This window comes from Vespa velutina, chromosome 7 (assembly GCF_912470025.1).
Source record: "Vespa velutina chromosome 7, iVesVel2.1, whole genome shotgun sequence".
NCBI classification, from domain to species: domain Eukaryota; kingdom Metazoa; phylum Arthropoda; class Insecta; order Hymenoptera; family Vespidae; genus Vespa; species Vespa velutina.
This window is the reverse complement of record NC_062194.1, coordinates 7,283,123-7,297,578: the sequence shown is the minus strand read 5'-3', so window position 1 is coordinate 7,297,578 and position 14,456 is coordinate 7,283,123. Positions and strand designations below refer to the sequence as shown.

Sequence of the window (14,456 nt, the reverse complement as noted above, 5' to 3'; positions counted from 1 at the left end):
TGAGCGAGTGGGTAATCGTTAAACGATTGGCTGCAGCCACCCTCTCTACCTTCGAAGAGAAGCGGTAGAGTGAGAGAGTAAGAGTGAGAGAGAGAGGGAGAGAGAGGGAGAGAGAGAGAGAGAGAGAGAAAGAGAGAGAGAGAGAGTGAAGAAGGGTGCACGAGAGGTGAGAGCCACGGTTCCGACCCCCAGCTGGAAATCCTCCTCCGTTTAACTCTCCCCTCTCGAGCCTGGCCGACCGCCCGCCCTTAACTTCCGCCTACCCTCTTCGTCCTCGGTACGACTCGCCGTTCGTTCTCTTCGGCTGTCTTTCTCTTTCTCTCTCTCTCTCTCTCTCTCTCTCTCGTGCCATCCACGCAGTGCCTAGTGCGGTGGTGGCGCCATCTGGTGCAGTTTAATAAAAGACGATCGATTATGACGTCGGCCTCAGAACTACCCCTCGGTACTCACCCTCTCTATTTCTCTCTCTCTCTCTCTCTCTCTCTCTCACTCTCTCTCTTTCTCCATTGGAATACCGTTTTCCTCCCGCAGTTCGATGTTCCTATATAAGAGAGAAAGAGATAGATAGATAGATAGATATATGAGGATATAGAAGAATGAGGGAGAAAGAGAGAAAGAGAGAGAGAGAAAGAGAGAGTACCGTCTCCCTCCAAGAAGAGTGGGAAGGGATGAGTGAGATCAAACGTAAAAAGTACTGTGCAAAGCTGCCGCCGTGGAGAGATTCTGCGGGCGAAGCTAGTCGACGATCGGCTCTGATGTATGGAAAGGAACGTCGCCTATTAATCGAAAGAAAGAAAGAGAGAGAGAGAGAGAGAGAGAGAGAGAGAGAGAGAGAGAAAAGGAGAGAGAGATAAAGAGATAAAGAGGCACATAAATTTTCGCGTGAATTTATTAAAGAGACACCGGAACACAATCGTTCGTGAGATTTTAAATCGATTTTATCTGATCGATAAAAATTAATTTGCTATAATAATGAAAAATAAAAACGTACATGCTTTTATAATAATATATATCCGTTAAGATATTAGAGTAAACATTATAGACACTTTCTTTTTTCTTTTCTTTGTCTCTCTTTTTTTTTTTTTTTTTTTTTTTTTTTTACTTTTTTAGTTTTCTTTAAACTTTCACGAATAATTTGCATTCGATTCGCGTGGTTCGATCGGAAATATTGGGATTTCACGAATGAAAAAGGATCTTTTCATGTTTATCGTTATACACCCATCGAGTTTTATGGATACGATCTCGTGGTAACGCGGAAAGGAGAGGGAGAGAGAGAGAGAGAGAGAGAGAGAGAGAGAGAGAGAGAGAGAATGTATTTCGAGAATCGACGTTGGTTTCCGTTAGCGTTGGTGGTTCGCTCGAGGGGTGCCTGCCGGTTGCCTTTACGCTCGGGACACAATTTGCGAATTTACAATCCGTCTGCGTGCTGGTCGTATAACGCGGCTACAGCTGTGAGAGTGACTACGACCTGGCACAAATCGGAAGTGATATTTACCAAGAGAAATATCTGACGAGCCAAAAGCGATAACCGGACGTTACGCGGTATATCTTTCTCCTTTACGAATTTTTTGATCTAACAAGGAAAATAGAATAATCATTCATTGATGAACAATATCTAAGTACTTATTTAATCGATAATTTCGTTAAATGAAAATTGAAAAGTTTGTAAATGTTCGGGTTTAATTCGATCGTCGTAATGGTTAGGACCACTCGTAATCGTTAAAGTTAGTTTTATCGTTCAACGGAGCAAATGTCAAAACGCGTGCAAGTATCTCTCTCTCTCTCTCTCTCTCTCTCTCTCTATCTCTCTCTCTTTCTTTCTTTCTTACTATCTCTCTCTCTTTCTTTCTTTTTTGTAGAAGTGATTAAAGTTGATTCACGAAGGAGAAATCTATATGCATACTAGAGTATTGTATATTCATGGTTTCTTAGCTCCTCTACCTTCGGGATAGCGTCGCGTTCTCAAAGTAAAATCCATAATGCATGAAGGTCCATGGGCTAAGCCGAAGAGCTTAAGCCGCAAGATATTGCGCAACGTTATATTCATGTTATGCCCTGCAAGAGGCAGCCTTTGTTTTTAATATCCACGGCAGATTGTGAGGGAAGTTAAAACGGCGGGTTACGTTATAACGAACTTTCATGCCGGTTTACGCGACTCGAATCGTCAGAGAAAGAGAGAGAGAGAGAGAAAGAAAGAGAAAAAAGAGAAAGAAAGAGAGAGAGAGAGAGAGAGAGAGAGAGAGAGTGTGTGTGTGTATCTATTGCGTTTTACTATTCCTTTGGCGAAGCTTTTCGAAAATTAATGGGAAGATTCAATATCAGTACGTTTCCTTTTGCTGCAATATTACTATTATTTTTTTCTTTCTTATTTTTTTTTTTTGCTTGTTTTCGAAAAGAATCAGAAATAACTAAGATAACTAAGTATAACTCGAGTTTGATGCTTTGTAAATACGAATCTTACGTTAGGGAAGCGCCTTTTGTAAAAGGCAATCTCAGTTCTGTTCTAATGGCTACAAATTGATTTGACCGATGAAATCCTGGAAACTCTATATCCCGTTGAAACGCAAACCTAATGGTCGATCTATCTAACGTGTCAGTGTCAGTTTCGTGGGAAAAGGCAAGCTGCTCGTTCTATGGGCAGAGATTGAATCGAGTACACAAGTTACTCCGAGCTTCGCGGAGTCATTAGCGACGTTGAATTCGATAAATTCCAAATAGCGAGGGAGGAAGAGAGAGAGAGAGAGAGAGAGAGAGAGAAAGAGAGAGAGGGAGGGAAGGAGAAAGAGAGGGAAAAGTGACTTCGTTTCACAATCCGATTTCGAAAGCGATCGATCAATCGATCGAGTTTGATTGAAAAGGAGAAACAATTTAATTTGATAAAAATTAAAAAAAAAAAAAAAAGAAAAAAGAAAAAGAAACAAAAAAGAACAAAAAAAAAAACAAACAAAAAGAATGAAATCACTATTTGAAAATTAAATGGTTGTCAATACTAAGGAAACTCAATTGTTATATTTAAATAATGTGATACTCGCGATTATAATTTCGAAAGAAATTAAAATCTTTCGAAAGAGGAACAAGGTAACGAAATGTTCGGGCAAGTAATTTAATTCATTTTAGTTTAAACGTCCGTGTTGGTTTAGTTTAAACGCGAATGAGAAAACTCTTCGTCGTTTGGACAAAGAAATCGAATGGATTCTATTATAGCGATATAATAATGTCGTTCCAATTCTAATAAGATATCTAATTATTACGAAAATATAATCTGTTATTATCGTTAAAGAAGAAAAGGCGAGAATCCTGTGACGCGAAGTTAACGACGAGGAATTAAATGGTAGGACGACAAGTAAAATCGTTCTCTTTCTCTCTCTCTCTCTCTCTCTCTCTCTCTCTCTCTCTCTCTCTCTTATCGCGAATTAAGAGCTCAGCGTGACTCTGACAGCCCTGCCAAGTTGTAAGAAGGGAAACTCCCGTGCCGTCGGTTTTGATTATGAAAAAGATAACAAGCCTTCAGGGCTTTCACCGATTTTTCCTTAAAGCTTTCCGCTCGTCCGACGGCGGGCGAAAATGTCTCGGGCACGAAAAAAAAAAAAAAGAAAAAAAAAAGAAATAGAAGAAGGAAAGAGAAGTACTCGACTCGTCTTAATTCCAGATAATTTAAGACTGACGCGTTGATGACACTTCGCCCAAGGGCGACACAAAAGGTTTTGATAAAATACACGTGCTATAGGGCGTCTATCTTATTGAAATAATTATTAGATAAAAATATAAATAATGGATAATGCATATACGTTTTGACATATCTTTATAGTTAAATTAGACGATTAAGTATAGCCAATGAAAAGTTATAATCATACGATTGTTGAAAATTGATCGATCATGACGAAGAATAAATATTGTTACGTTCAACAAAACGTAGATAATAATTCAAAACGTTGAAATACGTTTAATATTTAATATATTTATTGACCCGACGACGGCGTTAACGCTCGCATAATTTCATCCACGAGTAGAAGAGATCGTAGTGATCTCTCGAAGAGGATGTCCAAGTTATTCGACGATCGGTCTCTATAGATATAACGAACCATGGAGGGTAGGTTCACTCGCCATCACTAATTACTTTAGTTATCCCCCTTTAACCCTCGGCGTTTTCTCTTAAACCCACCCTCGTCATAAACTGTAGTGAAAGCTCGAGAAGGCTACCGAGTGAAACGGCACCTCAACTTCTCCTTCTGCTCCGCCCCATTCTCTTCGACTATCGCAAAGTGCGGATTCTAGCCCGCACCGCCACCCACAAATTCTCCCCAACCCTCCTCAACTCCCACCTCCTCGGAATCCTCCCCCCTTTCCCTCTCTCCTCCTAGAAAAGCTTTATTATTATCATGCCGCCCGTAGACCGCACGTCTTTAATTAAAACTGAGAAAAGATTCGCAGATCATGTGCGTTAGAGAGCTCGATAACTCAATAAAAATTTTTTCTCCAATGATTTACTTTCAAGATTTTTTTCCTCGAATCATTCACGAAATAGGTAAAAAGAGAAGCAATGTAAATTTTCTTTATGTCGAATCTATCAACGAAGGTCCAAGCCTTTTGAAAAACATGAAAATGAATATATATATATATATATATATATATATATATTTTCTTTTCTTTATATATAAAGAAAAGAAAATAGATTATCCGACACGTAGGCGACGAAGTGAAATTCGACGATTTTCTTTTTATATCGAACAAAATCGCAAGACGTCAAAATTCACTTTTCTCGAAGGAACTAAACGACAGATTTCTCGTATCTACGTGTGTGTAATATGTAATATCTAAATGTGTGAATGTATGTTTGAGTGTGTATCTGTGTGCCTTCGTCCATGCGCGATCTTTAGGTTTTCTCGTAAAACCAGTAGCAAGAGTGGCTCTCGACCAATCAGGGTAAAGGCATGGCGCTCGAGGTGTGAATTATACATGAGGATATATTCCCTCGCGTCACCCTCTTTCCTCTTCTCTATCGCCATTCACTCCTTTACCGGTTACCAGAGGCTTCCCTTGTCCTTGTTTGGGCGAGCTTATAGCCAGTAGTTACGCACACGTAGCGTCGAACGGGCCTTGGCGAACGTCGTCGGGTTTTTCTCTTTTTTTTTCCTTTTTTCCTCTTTTTTTCCTCTTTTTTTGTTTCCTTTTTTTCTCATTTTTTTTCTGTTGTCGAAAATTCTCGAGGGGACCAATCAAAATATTTTTTGCTGAGAAAAAATTTTCATAAGCAATTCGCACATCCGACGGGAGGAATAAATACGATTTTTGAAGAAAAATTTCGTCCCTGTTTCTACTTTTAATATTTTACACGTTGCCATCAAAATTTCTCATTCGCAAACGTTAACGTGGACCACACGCTCGGCGGCTACGGGCGGCGAAGTACGCTCATGAAATCAAATGAAACTAACTCACAGCGCTATTTCCCGGTACCGTTTAGTTTCATTAGCGCCGCCACAGCCGAACCAAGCTGGTAACACCAGGAACAACGACATTGGGACGTTGGTGTGTTGCGCGACGAGCGAGTGAGCACGCGCGCGCACGTTTGCACTCGCTCGTTCTGCTGCTCGGTCGTACGTGTTGCAGATAGGTAGATAGGTAGGTAGGTAGGTAGGTAGGTACGTGTGCAACTAATGAACTGGCATCGCCCGATTAACCCCAAACCGAGAGTGTATTATGTGCCTAACTCTACGTGCATCTACTCGATGTTCCTCTTTGTGTTGATACGTATATACATACGTGCTACTACCGTCAATGAAACGGATAGATAGATATCCGTCCTGCCGCAAATCGTTCGAACGAAATAACGCTAAATTAATAATCAATTTTTACAATGATTTCAACTAATAATGAATTAAGATAAAATTATCCTAAAGAAAATTTTCTCACCTGGGAATCCTTAAGGCCGAGCTTTTCCGCTAGTTTCTTGCGATCGGGTTTGCTGATATACTTTTGTATTTGGAACCTTTTCTCGAGGCCGCGTCTTTGAAGATCCGAAAAAACCGCTCTTCTCATCATACCTCTTCGTGGCTTTCCACGAGCGTTCGTCGCCCAAGGAAAGACCAATCCTGTCCCAGCGAAATCACCGAGGCCACCTTGAATGGCACCAGGAAATGCAGCTCCACCACCTGGTGCCGCCGGATGATGAGTTCCGGTACCAGAATTTGCGACTGAATAAGAGAAATAAGAATTGTCCGATCAAAACGATTGGTCCAGACTCATTTCTTCGAGTTAACGTACAAGTAGATATATTTCGAGTTGATATAAGGAGAAGGAAAAAATGGCGTAGAATAGAATTGAAGTTCATCGATCGCTTGTCGAAACCCGTGCCCGATAGCAATTGAATCAAAGTCATCTAATAACGAACGGCCAATTGAATCTCCAGATCGTATCTGCGCGATATTGCCAAGCTGAGCATGATGGTATTATCTGCACCGATGATATTTGCACGCACTTGTTGCATGCGTGCATTTCGCTTGTGGCGGTGCATGTACATAATATGGTAGTGCTTTCACTACACTTCATATGCACTCCATGTCCCATACGAGCCTACCTATAACAAGATATTCGATAAACTCGTGCCCCAGCACGTACCCGTGCGCGTTTATACGCTCGGCGTTCTCTGCACCGCATGCGGAAGTTTCGCTTTTATATGCTCATCGAAAACCCGTTTCCGTCTAGCGCACGGTGTGCGGCGTCTGTTCATTAACTTTTTCGACCCGGCAAAGCTGAAAATGACGCGAACCACGAGCTTTCTTTCTATTTCGACGTTTCACTCTCGACGGATGAATTTCATACTGAAATAAATAAATAAACAAAAATAAATAAACAGAAAAAAGAGAGAGAGAGAGAGAGAGAGAAAAGAATAGGAAAAAAAGAAAAAAGAAAAAAAAATAGAAAAAAATCTCTCGGACTCACCGGTTAAATATGGGCCTCTGTAAAATAATTGTTGTAGAGTGTGATGAGCGTTTGGAGGCAAATGACGTTGTGGTGGTTGATGACTTGGCCTGTGATAAGGATGATATGCAGCAGGTCTCGCTATGGGCTTGGCTATGTTGTATCCTGCTGAATTTTGTAAATTTTGCAGAAAGGCGGGTATCGCTTCCGGTGGCAATCCTTGAAAGTTCTCTGTTGAAAAATACGAGTGATCAGTGATAAAAAAAATCAATTAAATCAAAGAAGATAGGAAATATACGTTCGCATTACGGTACGTTTAACATGATCCCTCGGAACATTTCGAGAACCTGGATTATCGTGCGGTAGAACGCCTAAGTCGGTGTATTCCTTGCGACGCATAATTCGAGCTGACACCCCCGAGTAAACCCTCCTGACGGCTCCGGGCAAATCCCGACTTCCTGTTGACGCACGCTTCAACACCTCCGACGGAGTAAATAATACTACGTTTCTGTTCCGTACTGTTATACGTAGAATAACCGTCTACCATCGGAGTGTTGATATCTTTTTAAATGTTGCACGTTTTGAATTAATAATAAATGTACGTAATTATTGTTGCTGTTTTTCTTTTTTTTTTTCGTTGATAAAAAAAAAAAAAAATAAGAAAAAGGGAGTAAACAAAAGAAGAAGATAAAAAATCTTCGAATTATGATCATCGATAAAATGACCTATCCTCTGACATGAGGGATCCATCTACTTACGATTTTTATTGTAATGTATGTATGTATATCTATATAATTTTTTCTATTGTCTTCTTCGTACGACCACGCCCAAGAAAAGGAACGCGTTTGAGAAAAATAAAAAAAGAAAAAAATAAAGAAAAAAAAGAAAAGAGAGAAGGAAAAAAATTGACGTGTTCAAAAATAATAAAATAATGGGGATTCCTTGCTTAGGATTTAGAAGAGACGCGGAAAAAAAACGAAAAGGGCGGTTCGTTGCGAAAAAAGGAGGAAATATAGAAAAGAGAGAAATGGTAGTAGGAAGCTTTGCCTTGCGCGTTCGAACAGACAATACCCTGACAATGGCCCATACACGAGGTCCCATTGTGCCTGTAGACCCCATAAAATACTCATCGCCTTTTATCGTTGTTTTCGTAGCCGGCCAATGAGAGAAGCTTTCCGGCAACTTAGAGTTCTGACGGCGGACTAATAACGGCTTAACCTCCAACGGAAACACTGAATGGGAAGACTTTTTTTTTCAACCCGCCACTCCCCCTTTGAGATGGTCTTCACATCAAGGCCTACTTTTCCACCCCTTACAACTATCTAGTTCTCTCTCTCTCTCTCTCTCTCTCTCTCTCTCTCTCTCTTTCTCTCTCCCCTTTTCTCTCTGCTTATTCTTTGTGAGATTAAAACTCTGGTTCGTAGAGTCTAGAAACTCCGAAACGACTCGCGTGTGTTATTACAGTTGTAATATCCTCTCTTTATATACGGGAGGCTTAAGGACCCTCCTTTTTTTTCTTTTTTTACTTGCCCCCTCCACACATATACCTATATATATTTCTATCTTTGTCTCTCTACCTATCTATCTCCACCTACCGCATACGGTATATAACATATCGGTGGTTATTCTAAGGGATTAAGGTTTTTGATGCATTATTAACTAGATACCATTGCAGGTTTTCCCTCTGAATAGGAAGCTAAAGACAGAGAGAGAGAGGTAGAGAGAAAAAGAGAAAGAGAAAGAGAGACATATGCGCACGTTGGGATATGCAAGTGAGGAAGGGATCTGTGGAATGAATTCAACGTAGTTCGTTTCAATATGATCTCTGTTTATTTAACACGCATGGTTAACTAACTGATTTCCTGCTATATAATTTCGTGCTCGCCTCGGTTAGAGAGCATCCTCTTGATTAATCGTCCGTGCAAGAACATCTTGTTTTTCTAAGGAATTCTTTAAGGGTCGCATGAATTTAGAACGAGGGATGAAAATCGAGAGATGACGAAGATTTCGTGATTTCTTTCTCTCTTTTTCTTTATGTCTCTCCTTCTCTTACTCCCTTTCTCGCTTTCTCTCTCTCTCTCTCTCTCTCTCTTTCTCTCTCTCTCTCTCTTTCATTCGCTTATTCCTTTTCTCTTCTTTTTTCATCTCTTCTACGTACTTAACCGAAACACAACGTTTCTATCGTTCGCGTGTACCTGAGTTTAATTTAAAAAAAACCGATAGGCAGCCACGTCGCGTAGCCATCAGTCGCATAAAACAAACTAAATCGGGAGACAGAGAAAGAGAGAAAGAGAAAGGAAACAAAGCAAAGAGAAAATATATACGTATATCTCGGAGCCGAGTCTCCGCGCTCTCTCTCTATCGCGATTTATAACGAATCCCGTCACGTCGACACATTCGATATCGGAAAATATCAATAATCGCTGTATGTAGCAAAAACATGAACAGACAGAAGGACAAAGAGCGAATCGAGAATGGGAGTGAGAGAGAAAGAGAGAGAGAGAGAGAGAGAGAGAGAGAGAGAGAGAGAAGGAGAGAAGAGAGACAGAGAGGGAAAGGCAAGCTAGTAGGAGTGACAGAGAAAGGATCGGTAAATCGTCCAACGACCAGTGAAAATGGTATTCGAAATTCAACGTCGCTCTCTCGTCACTCCTCCTCCTCCTCCACCTCCACCTCTTCCTCATCCTCTTCCACCCTCTAACCGTCCTCTTCTATCGTAACATCCCACCGGGAGAGCGGCCACCACCCATCCGGCCATTCGACGACGCGTGTACCCCGGCACGCACTCTCGTTTCGTCGATGAATTTCGAGTTTGTTGCCAATCACTTTTTCGCGCAATTATTTCACTACGTTTCGACATGACGTACAATTGGTTGGCGAGGGTGTAAGGGGGTGCCGGTCGGTCCGACCTCGCGAGGGGGGTGGTTACCATGGCGGGCGAACGAGGAGAGATGAGATGAGAGGAGGAAGGGGCCGAGGAAAAGGGGGAGGGCAGGTGAAGCTGGAAGTGGAAGTGGAGCGAGAGGTGAGGAGAAGGGATGTAACACATGCACGTGGCACGGTCAATGCATCCACTATATCCCGACAAATGCATGAAATCCCACCCTCCGTATCGGCTTCTACCTCACCCCTTTCCCTTTCCTCCCCCTACTCCCTCCACCACCTCCTCCTCCTCCTCCTCCACCTCTTCCTCCTCTTCCTCCTCCTCCGATTTAGCCACGAACATCCTCGCGGTCCTCACGGCGCATGCATGCAATTCGCTGATGTTAAATGCAACATTCAACCCCCCTGCCTATCTCTGTCTGTACACCCCCTCTCATTCTCTCCCCCCCCCCCCCTCTCTCTACCTATCTATCTATCTATCTATCTCTTGCTCGCTCGTTCTTCCAACCCAACCTCTCTATCTTCCTCCCTCTTTACCGATCGTGACGCCTCGTGCAGCGTGCCGTGCCGTACCTGCTACGTCTGTATCCGCTACGTTTATCGCGCCGCGGGTGGACTTCATCGACGGTGTGTCAATCACGGAATGGTACAGATGGAATGGAGGAACAAAAAAAAAAGGACGAGCCGGGCGAGGATCGCAATGACGGGATGGCCGAGTTCACCGAACGAACTAAACTCATGATTCCTATGTACCACCTCTGGTATGCTTTTTTTCTTCTTTTTTCTTTTTTTTTTTTTGCTCCTTTCATTTTTCTTTTCTTTCTTCTTTTCCTTTTTTTTTTTTTTGTTTTTCTTTTCTTTTCACCAGAAAAATTATTTCCCAAAGAAAAGAACGCCACAATCTCGTTCGTTAATAAAAGACTTTCGTTATGATACTTAAAACAGCTATCGGAGATCCGTCGGACGATTAATACGCGTCATTAACATTATTACGAGTTCTATAACGTCATACTTATCACGAATGATCGGGAGAAATTGAAAAGCGGATAATGTAATCGCAGCGCCAGGTATGTACCTTGGGCTATCGAAAATGAATTGGCTGTCGAAAGATGTACAACGTTAAACGATTTATTAATGACATCATGCCGATATCTCGAAACTTTTGTACCATTTATTTCAATTCCTTATCGTTTAGGGCGTCGGTTATAAACCGCATAACCCGATGATAGGTTAACGCGTAAAACGATTTAAAGTGTAATAACGAAGCAAGCCTGTTAATGGTCCGACAATTATCAAAGGTTATCAATATAGTGACCGGTTCGTCGGCAGTTGAAAGGAAACGCGATAAGAGCGGCCTGCAATACATCATTGGATTCTACCGCTTGTCTAATATTATAGGCACCAATCGTAAGGGCTTAATATTGGGGTGAAGGTAAGTGGCCGACCAGCTGACGCCCTTGCTCCACCCTGCACGCACGCTGCGACTCGTCTTGAGGGTGTGCGGATGAGATTTAGGGACCGCCGACAGAAGTCTGCTCGCGACACTGATTTGTGGTGAGCTTTGTTTCAACACTCTAAATTCTATCCGACGAGTAAGGAAAAGTTTCATCTCACGACGAGCGACGGTAAAATGTTTATACTTTTATTGTCAATGAGAGTACACGTGTTTTTTGTAAACGTCGTTTCGAAGATGTAAGTTTGAAGGAGAAAAAGAGAGAAAGAGAGAGAGAGAGAGAGAGAGAGAGAGAGAAAGGGAGTTAAAAAGGGAAGAAGAACGGGATCTAATTCGTTTTAACGATGCTAGAGATCATTTTCCGAAGACGTTAATATCGTACATCGAAGAGAAAACATTTACCAGGATGCGGTCTCCTATCGTGATTGCCACCGAGTATCGCGTTGACGCTGAACTTGAGCTGCGGCTTCTCCTTCTCCTGTATAGTCCTACAGGCAGGTCCCAAGCATTGCTCGTCGCCGCAGGAACAGGCGGTCGTCCTCTCGCCTATCCTGTCGAGTCCACGCTCGCTGCTCACCGAGGCCTCCCTCTCCCCGTGAATCGTCATATCGTCGGACGTGTGCATGACGTTTCTGCATCCAAGGTCGTAGCGCCTGTCCGCATGGATAGAGGAAGGGACACGTTCGCCAGTGAGAATTCCCGAATCATCCCGATCCCTCTCGCCGTGAAGACCACCGTCCATCTCCGTAGAGACACGATCCTCATCGGCATTCGAGTTGCACGAGTCCATCGCCGAGTTCGATCGATTCTCGATCCTCTCGTTGCAGAGTCTCTCCATCGCGCACAGACGCTCAACGACATTATTGTGAGACTCTCTCTCGCTCTCAACGTCGACGTACGCGTTCTGACCTCTCTCCAGAGGTCCTTCCTTCCCACGAAGGAATTGCATCCTCTCGTCCCGTTGAATTTGACGATCCAATCTACCACTATTACTACTACTACTACTACTACCACCACCACCACCACCAACAACGACACCGTTGTTATTCGCTCGCTGATGATCCCTGCAATCCATCATCTGACCAGATCGATCAATTCCTCGTGATCCAACTATCGATGATCTTTGCTGTTCCGAGTGTTCTTGACTTACACTCGGTGGTGTTGGAGACAATCTCTCTCTACCGATTCGTAGATTAGCCTCGCATTCTCTCTCCCGCTGTCGTGCTACCAAACTAGCCGCCCAGTTCAAGGTCAGACTAGTCAAGTCCGTCCCTGACGAGGCCTTACTTTGGAGGAGATTCTCCATCAAGAAGGGCGAGGTCATTGCACTTTGCTGCAGATTCTTCAGCATCGCCGCTGACGAGGGGAACATAGCACGGCTCCCTTGTTCCACTCTCTCTTTCTCTCTCTCTCTCTCTCTCTTTTTTTCTCTCTCTTTCTTCTTACGTTCCTTTTCTTTCTTCTTCTTTGCTCGAATAATTATCGAGGACCCATTAAACCATCCTCTTTGAGATCTCGTACATTTCTACTTCGTCAAGATCGAAGGACACACATTCTTTTTTCTTTTTCTCTCTGTCTTTTTGTTTATTTTTTTTTTTTTTTTTTTAATAATATCAACGAATCATATTCGCAATACCGAAAAATAAAAACGATCGTTTTACATCCGCGACGCTATACAATTTCTGATATTGAAAAAGAGAGATATTAATCCGCCATTCTGTATAAATTAAAAAATGATCATGAACAATATTTCTCTTCTTTAACTTCCTCGCTCGTGGAAAACCATTGAAAATTTTGTCTCACTCACTCTCGTACTCACACGAGATATAAGAAAAATAAATAAGACGACACAAGCACCATTATCAATTTAAAATTACGCAACGAAAAGGAAAAAGAAAAGAAAAAAAAAAAAGAAATACTCTTAGCGTGGTCGATCGTATAGAGGAACGCGAATGCGAGCGGGTAGAGAAACGTGCGATTTCGGCAGCGGAATGTCAACTGACGTGCGCTTGAGAACAGAGAAGGGGGGTTAGTGTGGCAGCGCGCAACGTGCGAGCGTGCGACCCTCGAATGAAGGCCCACAAAGCAGCATATAGTTGGCACTCGAGATCCCATCCTCCCTCCCTTTCCCGGAGACACCCCTCCTACCTTTACCACGGCCGGGAGTAAACGAAGAAGGGAGAGAGCGAAGGGGTGGTGGTTGCTCCGACGCCTCCTTCCTTCATCACCCCTCTCTCTCTCTTTCTCTCTCTCTCTCTCTCTTTTTCTCTATAACCCCCCACTAAAGCACCTTTTTCGCTCTTAGGTGAGATAATACAGACTATAAGCCGAGCAATTCGGGGTTTGGCTCGCTCGGTAATGCCGTAATAAAATCATACTCCCATCAAACGGTGCTGCTGCGTTCACCCCCTTCCCCTTCCCCACCACAATTGAGAAAAAGAGAAAGAGAAAGAGAAGGAGAAAGAGAGAGAAAGAGAGAGAGAGAGAGAGAGAGAGAGAGAGAGAGAGAGAAGGAAGGAAAGAGAAAGAGAGAAGAAGATGAAGACGAGAGGGAGGCGTTTCGATAGGGAAAGAAAGAGACGATGGTAGAGTAGTACCGATGATGGTGGTGGAAGTTTCTACACCAAAGAAGGCAGGAAAAAAGCTCCGGAGATTCGCATTCCTTTGGTAGCAACGATTGGATTTTATTTGACGAAGCCGCCCCACGAATCGTCCAATCGCTTGCTTCGACGTTATTCCCCGGCCACGCCCACTTACCCCTCTGCGATACTTCTATCTCTCTCTCTCCCTCTGTCAGTCTGTCTTTCTCTCTCTGTCCGTCTCTCTTTCCCTCTTTCTCTCTCTCTCTCTCCCTCTCGAGGTCGAATGGTAGGGGACGTCGAGCAGCTCACTCTACACCCTTATCAACTTTATTATCTCTCACCACTACGCATGCACGTCTTCCGGAGTCTCGTGTTTCTCTACTTAGGAGCGCAAGTAGTGAGGGCCAGTATCGCGCGCGGCATGACTTATTCACCGGTGTAATTGCATACTTCTGATCGTCCGTGCCCGTTCTCCGTTGCCTCGAGTTTGCAAGTTGCTATAACGACAACGACGACGACGACGACGACGACGACGACGAGCGACGGCGAAGGCGACGACGACGATGATGATGATGATGGTAATAATAATAATAATAATAATAATAGTAATAACTATAATC

At 43.0% G+C, this 14,456-nt stretch overlaps 1 protein-coding gene across 1 annotated transcript in view; it reads right to left on the bottom strand.

Annotated features, from left to right (window-relative positions):
* LOC124950511 overlaps positions 1–13,356 on the bottom strand; it is a 19,930-nt gene extending 6,574 nt beyond the window's left edge. The window contains exons 1-3 of the mRNA XM_047497292.1: positions 11,657–13,356; positions 6,940–7,149; positions 5,911–6,191 (exon numbers count right to left, since the gene is read on the bottom strand). Coding sequence (XP_047353248.1) covers positions 5,911–6,191; positions 6,940–7,149; positions 11,657–12,626 — 1,461 coding nt within the window. The 5' untranslated portion in view covers positions 12,627–13,356. The remainder of the gene's footprint in view (positions 1–5,910; positions 6,192–6,939; positions 7,150–11,656) is intronic.
* Positions 13,357–14,456: the final 1,100 nt, after the last annotated feature.